Consider the following 12,900-nt stretch of genomic DNA (forward strand, 5'->3'; position numbering starts at 1 on the left):
AAAATATTTTTTCTACTAGTTTACTCAAATAATACCATACTTCACACACCACACTGCCAGGTACTTTTCCATATAATGATTCCAGGTGCCCATTCCATATCAGCCCATATGAGGGTTCTCATTCTTTTCCTGGGGTTGTGTGATATTCCTTAACATGGATGTACCATAATTCATTTAAGCAGTCTCAGATTGATGGACATTAAGGTCATTTTCTAATTTTTGCTGCTATAATGAATAGTGAAACGAATAAACTGGTATAATATATTCTTAAATGTGCTTTTATTATATTGAGGGCATGGATGATTTTTTCCCCACTAAAACATAGATGCAATTTAATATGACAAACCATATTTATTGAATAAAAATGTGCTGTCAAAAACACTGTTGTCATATGCATTGGATTCGTAGGGTATACTTTTTAAGAAAATACTAGTTATTATGGCTCGTAATAGCAGTTTTCTGTCTACATGATCTGTTTCTGAAAACAGATCATGTAAATACTGAGTACTTTTAGCATCACTTGCCTCAGGATGGTCAAAACCAAGGGTGTTCGCTCAAAGCACTAAGGGCAGTGAGCACAGAACGAGGCACAACTGCTCAGTTGATTTAAGCAGCTTTGAGCATGGAATCAGGAAGCCTGGGTCTGATTCCTCACCCTGCCACTGTGAGGCTTTCAATAAAATGGGGATGTTGATTCCTGCCCTACGGACCTGGCAAAGTGGTTCTCAGGATAAAATGGGAAATTAGTTAACATATGTGAAATGTGTTTAACACTAAATGTCTGAGCTCACGTTAAATCTCCTGTTATTCCTTTGTTGCTTACAGTGACGTGAAGGCCAGTAGATAATCCATCTATGGAATAAGTTCTGAAATGCATTTCATAGAAGAAATGACACTGGATGTGACCATTTTAACTAAATGCGCCGAATGGTGGCCCACATACATCATAATGTTTTTAAATCCAACTAAATAAAGAATCAGTGGGGAGACAGATCGCTATTGGCTAACCATCACAACTTTTGTTTTCTGGCTTCCTCCCTGCCTCTCCATCTCATCTACGGTTATTAAAATCAAGTTGACTGCTAACAACCGTGACTAGAGAGAAATATGGAAGCCACTCAAATCTGATGGAGAAGGTAATCTCTTTTTGCCAATTATTACTGCGTTAGTATTCTTGGATACACAGGTAACATCGTCTCTCTGGATTCATTTGGAAATGATCAATAAAACAAATGAGAAAACGAAATTTAAGTACCTGGAAACTGAAATGCTGGTGTGTCTGGAATTGACAAATATTAGGAAACCTGCTCATTTCACTCATTAAAACCTTCAAGACGCGCCCTTACCAAAGCAAACAGGTACCCTCCCCCCACCCACCCTTCTCAATGAAGCCATTCAAGTTTCCGGTCCCTCTTTTCTAGTCACTGACTCCATGGCAACGGGCCACTGACCTGCCCTTAAGGGAAACAGAATCTCTGGCAAGGCTGAGACTTTTAATAATTCCACTTGTCAATATAGGTCAGAGAGAAACGGATGGATTCGTACCACGTAACTTAACAAACCTACTAACAAAATGAGTAGCCCCAGCAAGTGACCAGGCCCAGTGTCCCCACTGTCCCTTGGGACGACCAAACATCACATCATTAGTGTCCAAGAAAACCCACACCACCGACACCTGTCCATCAAACTGCTCAGAGAGTTGGGGTGTCTTCCTGCAATATTTTCTTAATTTACCGTTTCCCAAAAAGGTAAATGTATATTGGGTGGCTCATTCAAAGTGATTATTAATTGGATTATTAATTTCCTCCACAATTTATTTTTGACAAATAAATACAAAAATATCTGCACAAGAGGGCATATTTTGAGGTACAAGTTTCCTGATAGGAATATTGTCCAGAAATACCAGTTTCTGTTGACCAAATTTCCCTCTCGGGGGAGGACAAGAATCTAGAAAGATCGCTTTCAATACCCAGGATCTCAAGTCAGCCCTAACACAGAAGAGACACTCCTCCTGCTCTCCGCTTTTCCTTGAGCTGTTCTAGTGTGCATCCTGCAGTTTGTAACAGATTGCCTTTTTGGTGGCTTTGCTCTCTGATTCAGAAATATAAACACTGCTTCAGAGATTTATTTTACAATTCATCTTCTGATTTGTCATGGCTGGGAAGGTCGGCTTTCATATTTTCTATTCTAAATTAGTTTGGAACAGATTTTGCAAACAGACTAAGGAATGGCTTTTGTCTGGACCGGAACGAACTCTAAAAGTTGGGACTCAAGTCCTCTCTCTCTTTTGTTAAAATGTAAACAATCAGAAACCCCACCATTTCCCAAAGCAATTATTTGGAAAAGAATAAACAGGTGCTTTGGAGACACTGGAGTTATAAAAAGAAAATGGCAAATTATATTTTCATGGGCCCAGCTGCTGCACTGATGTGATTCTGTGGCAGGTTCTCCTAGGATCTGAAGCTCAATCAGCAAATCAGTTGAGATCATCCCTGTCTGCCAACAGGACCACGGTGCCACCCCGCCCTCCTCCCTCTCAGGGCTTTCTGATGAAGCCCCTCTGCCAATGCCAGTCCTGAGTCCGTCAGCCCGAGGCTCCTTTGCTTCCCATTGACACTGGACGACGGGAGGCCCGTTCTGGTTTAACTAGGATTAGTGACCACTGGAAGGAGCAGTGTGGCGGGGCTGTACCTCCTATCCGCTTATTTCTATCTGTCCCAGCCTTAGTGTGCCTAACAAGCCGGGCTCAGCACAGACTCTGCAGGGACTGATTGGCATGGCTGGCTGTCGCTTTCTTTCAGTGGGGAACAGATAGGACCAGGCAAAGCAGATGGTCCCTCAAGGGGCACATCCCAAAAATCTGCTAGCAAACTCTGGTGGTGCCTTTCAAACAAACAGCAACTTACTGGAGAGGAAAATCAGATATCCCTAGCCGCCTCCTGCCACAATCTACCCTCCGCCTGCATACTTGCCCACATAGGAGTTTTTTAATCCTTGGTGAGGCATAATAACTTTGGGGGAAAGGACAGCTTGTCTTTCTACTTCCCAGAGATAGCCACATTCCCATATCTGTCAGTGAAATGCTCCCGTATCTGTCAGTGAAACCTGTTATCTAAGTAAGACCACCTTCAAGAGACCTGACCTGTGTGGATCATGGGCAGTCACCCAGTCCTAAGAGAAGCAAATACAAATACCACGCATTTGGCTGGCTGGGTGGAACTAAAGATGGAGCCAGTGACACCTCAAATGGCGACTGAAAACATGTTTCATCGTAACACATTAATGGAGTTTTGTTTTTTTTTCTTTCAAACTCGAAATAAACCCACAAATGACTTGGTTGAAGTCCTGGGTCTGACTGTATGAATCTGAACAAATCATCAAACATTTCTGGGCTTCATCTGTAAAATGAGGGGGCTGAGCTAGAAGATTTTTTTTTTTTTTTTTGAGACGGAGTCTCGCTCTGTTGCCCAGGCTGGAGTGCAGTGGCACAATCTCGGCTCACTGCAAGCTCCGCCTCCCGGGTTCACGCCATTCTCCTGCCTCAGCCTCCCGAGTAGCTGGGACTACAGGCGCCCGCCACCACGCCCGGCTAATTTTTTGTATTTTTTGTAGAGACGAGGTTTCACCGTGTTAACCAGGATGGTCTCGATCTCCTGACCTCGTGATCCGCCCGCCTCGGCCTCCCAAAGTGCTGGGATTACAGGCGTGAGCCACCGCGCCCAGCCTGAGCTAGAAGATTTCTAAGGTCCCTTTGGCACTAACATTCTAGAGTTCTTTGGGTGGGGGTGGGTCTCCTCCAACATTTCAGCAAGTCGCACCTATAGTTCACCTGCCTGTTGATGTGGCATGGACTTAAAACAAGAGAGGCTGTTTCCAGCACACACAGCTCACCTTTTCCACCGCCGTGTGTTCGTCGTGTGTGACGTTTGTTTTTCTTGGTTCATTTTTAGACCTGCTCAGCCTTCTGGATACTTTTTCTCTGAGTAGGGTGGCATATCCAATGTGTTCATAGATGGGGTTAGTTGTCATTTTTGAAATGTACTCGGCAGCTTTTGTTTCTATGTACAGTGTTATCAAGCCATCTGTCACCAGATCGTGAATCGACTCAAACCTCTTCTCACCCACAAAGTGTTTGCCATCGTGGAAGAGCCTGTAGTTTAAGGTCTGGTTTCCAAACCTGCCCATGAGAGAATGACGGATTACAACCACGTTAGAAATAAGCACAGGGTGGAGTGATAACAATAGCAGCTAACGTTTTTTGAATACTTAGTGTATCCCAGGCACAGGGCTAAGCACTTGATGTGATTTTTTTCCCCCAATGATCATAGAGACCCTTTGAGACGGTATAACGGTTATGCCTGTTTTACTGCAAAGGCAACTGATGCTTGAAGAGATGGCGGTTCCTGCTTGAGTTTACATGACTGGAACGAGGCAGAGGTGGGGCTTAACCCCAGGCCATCACATGGAGTCGTCTGATCCTAGAAATCACTAAGGTCATTGTCAGTATCCCTCTCATTTGTAAAAGTAGAGGGTAATGCCGGATTTACAACTACGTTACTTATAAAATTACTTAACGGGAACCAGCTCTCCTCTATACCTGGCAATTACCTCTGCAAGGGATGCCCTGCTCCTGGTCCTTGTTAACGCATCTTTACCACCTCCAGCAGAGCACCCCATGCTTCTACCCTAGTTGGTGCAGCAGAAGGGAAGCAATAAGGTGTGCTAAACTCCCTGCTGGAGCCGTTGCCAGCGTCCCCACAATCTAATCTAGAGGTTCCCTCCTCTCTGGGCCCTGGCCTTCCATCTACAGCCCCTGCTTGACTCCCCACTAGAACTGCCAGTTTCTGCTACTGAAGTGCTGGGAAGATAGGAAAGTATTTTGCACACCTACAGCGCATGATATAATAGCCTTTTAAGCTTGTCCTCATAATTACATTATTTAAGATATGTTGTAGACATGCTGCAACTTGGAAAGTGTCATTGCACAGCCATAATAGGGAGCTGGTGCATGGAATACACCATTGTGGGCCTGGGAAGGGCTTCCACGGACACCATTCCCTCTATAGAGAGAGAGCTTTCCAATTCTGAAGAGTTCACAAACGAACTTTTGGAAGACAATTCAGTTCTGAAATTGGATACCTTCCCCAAAATGTATAGGGCTGCAGCAAGGATCAAATGACAGAAGATATTTGATCAAGGTTTGAAAAGTGCCATAAATATGCTGTCTGTCTCATGTTGTGATGTTTCATACTTGTGATTTTGCGGTAAAGGCTCAGTAGAGCCTGTTCTACTGGCTCACTGGCCTGAAGGGTCATGACTGCCCTCACGACAGGTTCCTGGGGTCAACAAGGTGAACGCTGAGAGAACCCCAGGAGCAAATGCAGGTCTTGTGAGGTCTGCACATGCAACGCCAGGTGAAGGAACCCTTCCTTCAACATGAGCTGCTGGGAGCTGAGGCAAAGACGCTGCAGCCTCGGCCAGCTAGATGGTGCAGGCAGAGGTGGCTGTAGAAACACTAACTTTCCAGATGGTTCTCCAGTTTACTGTGTGTCCATAATCAGAGTCCCAGTGTCCACACCTACTGACAGCATCTGTGGCTGAGGAAATGTATACAAACTCTGATTTACTGCTGGTGCTTCAGAAACAAGTGAAGATACCAAGTAAGGAGTAGGGAGGGGTAATTGTTTACGGTAGTGGGTTTCTGTGTGGGATGATGAGAAAGTTTTGGAAATGAATACGGAGATGTTTGTACAACATTAAGAAGGTACTTAATGCCACTGAATTTTACTTAAAAATGGTAAAAGGAAGCCAGGTGCAGTGGCTCATGACTGTAATCCCAGAACTTTGGGAGGCTGAGACAGGCGGATGGCTTGAGCCCAGGAGTTCAAGACCAGCCTGGGCAACATGGTGAGACCCCATTCTCTACCAAAAAAAAAAAATTAGCCAGTCACGGTGGTGTGTGCCTGTGGTCCCAGCTACTCAGGAGGCTAAGGTGGGAGGCACTTGAGCCTGGGAGGCAGAGGCTGCAGTGAGCCATGATCGTGCCACTGCACTCCAGCCTGGGTGAGAGAGTGGGACACCCCTCTTATTACATAAACATGGGAAAAATGATGAATTTTGTGTTATGTATACTCTACTACAATTCTTAAAAATGGGCAAAAATCAGTGAAGCCACTTGTACAGCAATGAAAACAAGGAATGAAATGCGCCTCACCTGAGAGCCAGCGTGTAGCATCCTGGTTGCCGCTGGCTTTCTCTAAGGATGTAGGCACCCTCCACGCCTCCAAGAAGCTCATCCGCCTGCTCCCGGGAGATGATCCCGTGAAACCTGAAGGTGCAAGACCATCAATGCTCTGAACAGACCACATACAGAATAAGGACCACAAAGAACTAGCCTTAAAAGGATGGTGGGGGCACCCAGAATCGACAGCCCCCCAACTGAGTGAAGAGGGGGGTGACTGCTGCACATCTTAAGTGACTTGGAACCACCCCTCACATGCTCCAAACACAAGTATTCAAGCAGGCAAACAAAAGGAAGGATGCCCAGTCCACCTGGCTTTCTGCTAGTGTCTTTGCTCTCAAGTTGAAAATGAAAGTTGGAACAAAAAGCCAGGTTGCTCAACCACCACCACCCCTTTTTTTTTTAACCATGGGAAATAACAGAAGAGCAATTATCAACTTAGCTCTCAGCTCAGAGAACTATGTGTTATCCTAATTGCAAGTGGACATTTACTGATTAGCAACCTGCTTGCTTCAGGTGCAGGGTGGTGTTAATTTTAGAGGCTCATTTTCTGGAAAGAGGTAGCTATAATCAACATTCTTCCGGTTCTTTACATTTGGAGAGCAATACCTTATGGATATTTTAGAAAATGTACCTGTTTTTCTTTTTTAAAGATAAATTTATCTTCTCTACCATTTTAAAACCCATACACATGCATGTGGAAAATGTGGCATATCCGGGAGGGCTGTGTGCTGGCCCATGATCACTCTGACGTGGAGGCAGTTGTCTGAGGCCCAGAGAGTGGACAGTGACTCCACAGAGGCAGAGGGAGAGGTAGGAGTTGGGTCCACGTTCCCTGTTGCCTTTAAGTAAATACAGCTGCTCCTCCCACAGGACTGGAGATTTGATCAATCAGTATTTCCTGGCAAGTGGGGCAAGCTGGGTTGGGGAGTGAGGCAGTCCCAAGGGACTCCAAGCTTCTGGGGGAGGAGTAACACCTCTTTCTAGGATTACCCAACCTTGGAGAACTTTGGATAATAAATCAGAGAATAAATTTTCTGGACAGAGAAAAACTCCTTTACTTTCTTGAAAGGAAGAGGGGGAAAGGGAAGTCAGCTAGACAAGTTTTGTTTTGTTTTGTATTTTCCTCAGGAATGCAGCAATTAAGTTAGAGTACAAATGCAGAAGGATAACATTTTTAAAAGTGCCTATCACAATATTTATTTCCTAATTCCCTGTACCCTTAAAAAGTAGACCTTCCAAGCTGAAGCTTCTGTCCAAGGAAAGTGAGGTCAGAAGCAGCCTGTGGCTTTGTGTTTCAAAATCGCTTCTTAAAGGTGTATGGCAGTGATGGCCTGGGAGAAAAAGGCTTTCTGGCTTCCCAAATTTTGATGTTAAATCTCAAGAGCTGATGCCTGGAGGTCTTGGAGCAACGCTCTTCTGAGTGAGGGTGAACGTGCTGTGAATCCCCGGTTCTGGTGGGAGGGACTGAGGCAGAGCCCAGTCTCAGGGGGTCTAACTGGCCCTGCATAGCAGGTATGGATTGGAACTGGGAGGCCAGTTTATTGGGGCCTGGAGCAGAGGTGGGGGTTTGAGAGTGAGGCCACTGGACCTTGCGGAGGAGCCTCCTGTGCGGCCTGAGCCAGGTTGGAGAGGATGGGACAGATGGCCTGGGCGAAGAGCCCTGGGGCAGCCTTGCGGATGGGTTGGCGGGTGGGTTGGCAGTGAGTGTCGGGGTGGGTGTGGGGGGACGGACGTGCAGCAGGAGAGTGGGAGGGGCAGACAGCATTGCCAATATTCCCACACATAAGTAGAAAGGACAAAAGCTGGGATGTCGAAGACACAACTCGTGGGCCAGAGTAACAATAACAGGACAGGGTACGCAGAGGGACCTGCCCCAGGTCACTCCAGGAGAAGGGACAGGAAAAGGGGTAGTCTCTAAACAAGGCAGTTAACCCAAAAGCAGCTAGATTTTTTTTTTTTTTTTTTTTTTTTTTGGAGACAGAGTCTCACTCTGTAGCCTAAGCTGGAGTGCAGTGGCGCGATCTCAGCTCGCTCACTGCAACCTCCGCCTCCCAGGCTCAAGCAATGCTTGTGCCTCAGCCTCTTGAGTAGCTGGGACTACAGGCACACGCCACCATGCGCGGCAAATTTTTTGTATTTCAGTAGAGATGGGGTGGTCTCACCATGTTGCCCGGGGTGCTCTCGATCTCCTGAACTCAGGCGATCAACCCGCCTCGGTCTCCCAAAGTGCTGGGATTACAGGTGTGAGCCACTGTGCCCAGCCAAAAGCAGCTAAGTCTTATGTTTCTTTTTTAATTCTTGATTCTGAGTATGCATACTTTTTCTATTTTTATTTTTAATTGATACATAATTATTGTACATATTTATGGGGAACATGTGATATTTTGATACATAAGTACAATGTATAATGATCAAATCAGGGTAATCAGGATGCCTGTCACCTCAAGCATTTATTGTTTCTTTATGTTAGTAACATTCGAAAGCCTCTCTTAGCTATTTTGGAATATACGATAAATTGTTTTAACTATAGTCACCTTACCGTACTATTGAACACTATAACTTAAGTTTTAATTCACTTGAATTGGCAAGTTTAAGTGATTGACAGCATCAAACGGTGTCAATAATTAAGTTCAATCATTCAAAAGAAGAAAATGACAATTTTGTGCACCTGAAGACCCAGTCCGTGGCTTGTCATCCCCTTTATGCATGGGTTTTAAAAGTCCAAATATCTCCAACCTATAATATCTAATATATTAGTATGATTGCAACTTGGTAAGAAAAAAGCAAGCATGCACAAGGACCAGAAAGAGATGAAGGGAAAAGCTTAGCAATGATTCTCTTTCATGGTGGAACTATGGGTATTTTCCATCTTCTATTTTCGTTTATTTTCTAATTTTTCCAAGTTAATTGGTATTAATTTATTAATTTTTTTTTGTACAAGGTCTCACTCTGTTGCCCAGGCTGGAGTGCAATGGTTCAACTGACCTCCTGGGCTCTACTGATCCTCCCACCTCCCACCTGTGGTCCTGAGTAGCTGGGACCATAGGCATGTGCCACCATGCCTAGGTAATATTTGTATTTCTTGTAGAGATGAGGTCTTCCCATGTTGCCCAGGCTGGTCTTAATCTCCAGAGCACAAGTGATCTGCCTTCCCTGGCCTCCCAAAGTGCTGGGACTACAGGCGTGAGCCACTGTGCCCAGCCATAATTTATTTTTAAAAACAAAAGTAATACCTGTGAACAGCAGAAAATTCCAATTTCAAAAGTTGAAGGTATAAAAGAACTAAAAATGCAAAAGTCCTCTCTCCCTAAAGGTATCCATTGTCAATAGTTTCTTGTGGTTCCTTCTAGGAATAAATGTGTATGTGCATTTCCTGAATGCAGCATGTATTACTTTTTAAGTGGAAGAAAAAAATACCCTTCATTTTTTAAAAAAATAAAGGAAAACACAGAATCTGAAGGGTTTAGGCTAATTACCATCTAATAAAAGATGCTCCTTTTGGTAGTTAAGAAAATACTTCCTTAGTCTCAAGACTCTCATATGTTTTACATGAATTGGGGGTAAGAAGATGAGAATTAAATAATTGTTCGACAAAACTTATCTGCAAAAAGAAAATGCATAAGAAACAGCTCCTTTTAGAATTGGTAGGTTTTCATTTTCTTCTATTTTTTAAATTAATTGTGCTGTCTTCAAGAAAAAAACAAATAAGCATACTGAGGAAAAAAAGCCATACTACAACATAGATTAGACAGTAGGGACATGGGGTAGAGAGGAGCGGAGGCCAGTGCCCCCAGGCAGGCATTCCAGGGGTGCTGGTCAAATTCCCAGGGCGCTGCAAGGAAGGTTCTGAAATGCAGCTGTGGCAATTAGGAAGGTGCACTGGGCTGGGACCACTAAGAGGGTCATTAATCATGAAGATGAGGCTCTGACAGGCAAGGGAATAAGACGAAGGTTTGAGATTGGCTGTGAGAGCTTGGAAGGTAGACTCGAAAGAGACGTTGCGTCACAATGCCTCCAGGTTGGACTTGGGAAGAAAAGTGATTGATGCATCTCCTCTCCCCTGGCCTATTCTGCCTGCCCTCTGTGATGTGCCGTACACACCGTAGGCTTAGACCGCGAATTATTTTTATGGTCACGTGTATTTGCTGGGCAGTAGGTTTTGGAAAAAGTGAAACAAAACAAGAGTTGAAATTAAGAGAAAAATGGAAAGGGGAGTATTAAGGCAATTTGGCTAATACACCCAAGCCAAGAGAAATCATCATTTGTGTTTTATGAGACTGCAGGGAAGTGGGATGCCTATCCTGACCACTGCACCGAGGTACACAAAAGTCAGGAACTCACATACAATGTACCATCTTGGACACACCAAACGTTTCTATTGTGTTGAGGTAGAAAGTGAAATGAAACACTAACAGAGAGCCTCCATTATGAAAAATGCTGCCTTCCGTTTCAAGTACTTGCCAGGCACTCAGTAGCTCTTTTGTGGAGGGAAAAGTAGCGCAAGATTCTCCACCTCCCACATTAATGGAAACCAAGCACTTGACTGCTATAAAAAATATTAATTCAAAGGAGTCTGATTGCATTTATTCTTATCATTAAACTCTTGCAAAATAGACATATGATGATGACCACATATTAGAAAATTTGTAATATTTAAATGACACATGAAATGACTACTTATTAAATTATTAAAACAAAGAATAGTATAATACATACTCTCTTCCATAATATTTTGGTCTGTTTTCCACCTATATTAAAAAAGAAAAAAAAATTAATAATGCACTTGAATTCAAATCAGCTAGATAAAAATGCTATTCAAATAAACAGAACTAGGGTCCTGGTAGTAATTTTATTACAGATTGTATCCTCCAAATCAGAGATCCATGAAGCTATGGAGTTATAATCAGCACATTCCAGTATCAGGTAGGAATGACCTAGAATCAATCATTAGGCTCATTTCCCTCCCAAACCCAATCATCCAATAAGAGAATTTTCAACAAAAACAAAGCGATGCTTATTTTAATATTAACGAATTTGTAAGGATATTATAAGGCTTCATCCTGAAGAATAAAACTACTCTGTCATGAATAAAACATAAGCATTTATTTCACTCTGTGCCTAATTGTTTTTATTATGTATTTATAATTAAAACAAGGAGTCTACCTGGATTAAAAAATAAAGCAGACTTAACTTGATCACGTTCCAAATAAAATCAATATTCTAACATTCTTATTTTTTCAACATGTGGCTAATGAGGTGAAATTCATTTGACACCAGAGGTGCAGGCTACAGGGGACAAGATTTATGACTTGACTAAAACACAAACATTCCAGAAAGGATCTTTCAATCACAATCACAGCTTTAGCCTTGAGGTGATCACATCCGATTTTTCTCACATACATGATCATCTGCTTTCATAAGAGCTTTGTGTTTGCATGTTTATGATGTTGGAGTTGGTGAGAAAGTGACATGATTTCTCATGCTCGGCCTTTGTTCTTCTCCCCTAACTCCAGGGACACTCAAAACATTGTAGAGCCACATTAAGTTATGGGTTTTTATGAATGGTTATATGTATGATAGCAAGTTGATGTTTATTCACTGTTGTAGGATATGAGCTTGGCAGCTGTTTTATTCACAGTCATTTCTTCCTAGAGTCAAATGGACAGTTTTCACAGCAGGGCTCAGGGACAGGCACAGTAGCAGGATTTCATGATATGAGGCAGTTTCCTGGCCTAGCTGCATCCTCCAAAGGATGCAGATCTGAATAGGTAACAGGACACTAGGAGCTAGGGGAAAAGGCTCAGAAAGGCGGAGGTGGGGCTTTGGGGGACCACACTCACAATGCTGCCTAGGACAAGCCTCACTGGTACAAAACGTATCATCTAGACACTTCTAAATATGTGTTCACTCTTCTGTGCATTTTACACCTGAGAACTACTCAACCAAGCAGGACATCCATAACTTCATCTTCAAGGTTCAAAGCCTCCTCGGTGTCATTTGTGAAGGAAGATTTAAATAATATCATTAACAGAAGCAGAAAGTGTGTAAAAAGGCACCTGGTTATCTGATATCCTTTCTATAAATGATGTGTGCCATTATTCTACAGGCTGGTAAGCTTTTTAATGAGAATTGAATATGTTGTCATTTATATCATTCTTTTGGCTTTCAAAGTTCTTTTTTTAGTTTTATAATATTATAGATATGTGACTGTAAAACCAACATGCCAGAGAAGAAATTTAGAACTAGAAAAGCCAAGGAAAGTTGACGATATATAATGGCAAAATCTCCATTCTTTGAGAGGCGATATTCCAAAATTTGAAGTGATTCTCTATATATGAGGACAATTTTTAAATTTCCATCTTTTTGGCTGAACCGTAGCAGAAGTTTGCAAAATCTGGGTGTAGCTCTCAACCCTATTCCCTTCCTGTATCTTCTTATTACCCTAAAAGAGAAAGAGTTACTAATCTAACTTCCCAGATGAGCCACATGGTAATACTACTAACTCTTGGCATGCAGGTAAACAGTTAATAAATGCTGAATTTAATTGATTCTTAACAAGACAACAAATTGCTTTCAGTTCATCAACCAATTATAAAAATATACAGCACCCTTATGTTCTGGGCTCTATGCTCAGGCCAGCCATGTGCATGAAGTAA

General features: G+C 43.0%; 1 protein-coding gene across 4 annotated transcripts in view; it reads right to left on the reverse strand.

Annotated features, from left to right (window-relative positions):
* CHN2 (chimerin 2) overlaps positions 1-12,900 on the reverse strand; it is a 328,135-nt gene that overhangs the window by 113,867 nt on the left and 201,368 nt on the right. For all 4 annotated transcript variants that reach the window (XM_055293563.2, XM_055293565.2, XM_055293564.2 and 1 more), the window contains 3 exons: positions 10,961-10,992; positions 6,215-6,328; positions 3,892-4,177 (listed from right to left, as the gene is read on the reverse strand). In XM_055293563.2, the coding sequence (XP_055149538.1) occupies positions 3,892-4,177; positions 6,215-6,328; positions 10,961-10,992 (432 nt within the window). The remainder of the gene's footprint in view (positions 1-3,891; positions 4,178-6,214; positions 6,329-10,960; positions 10,993-12,900) is intronic.

Source organism: Symphalangus syndactylus, chromosome 9, assembly GCF_028878055.3.
Source record: "Symphalangus syndactylus isolate Jambi chromosome 9, NHGRI_mSymSyn1-v2.1_pri, whole genome shotgun sequence".
NCBI lineage: Eukaryota > Metazoa > Chordata > Mammalia > Primates > Hylobatidae > Symphalangus > Symphalangus syndactylus.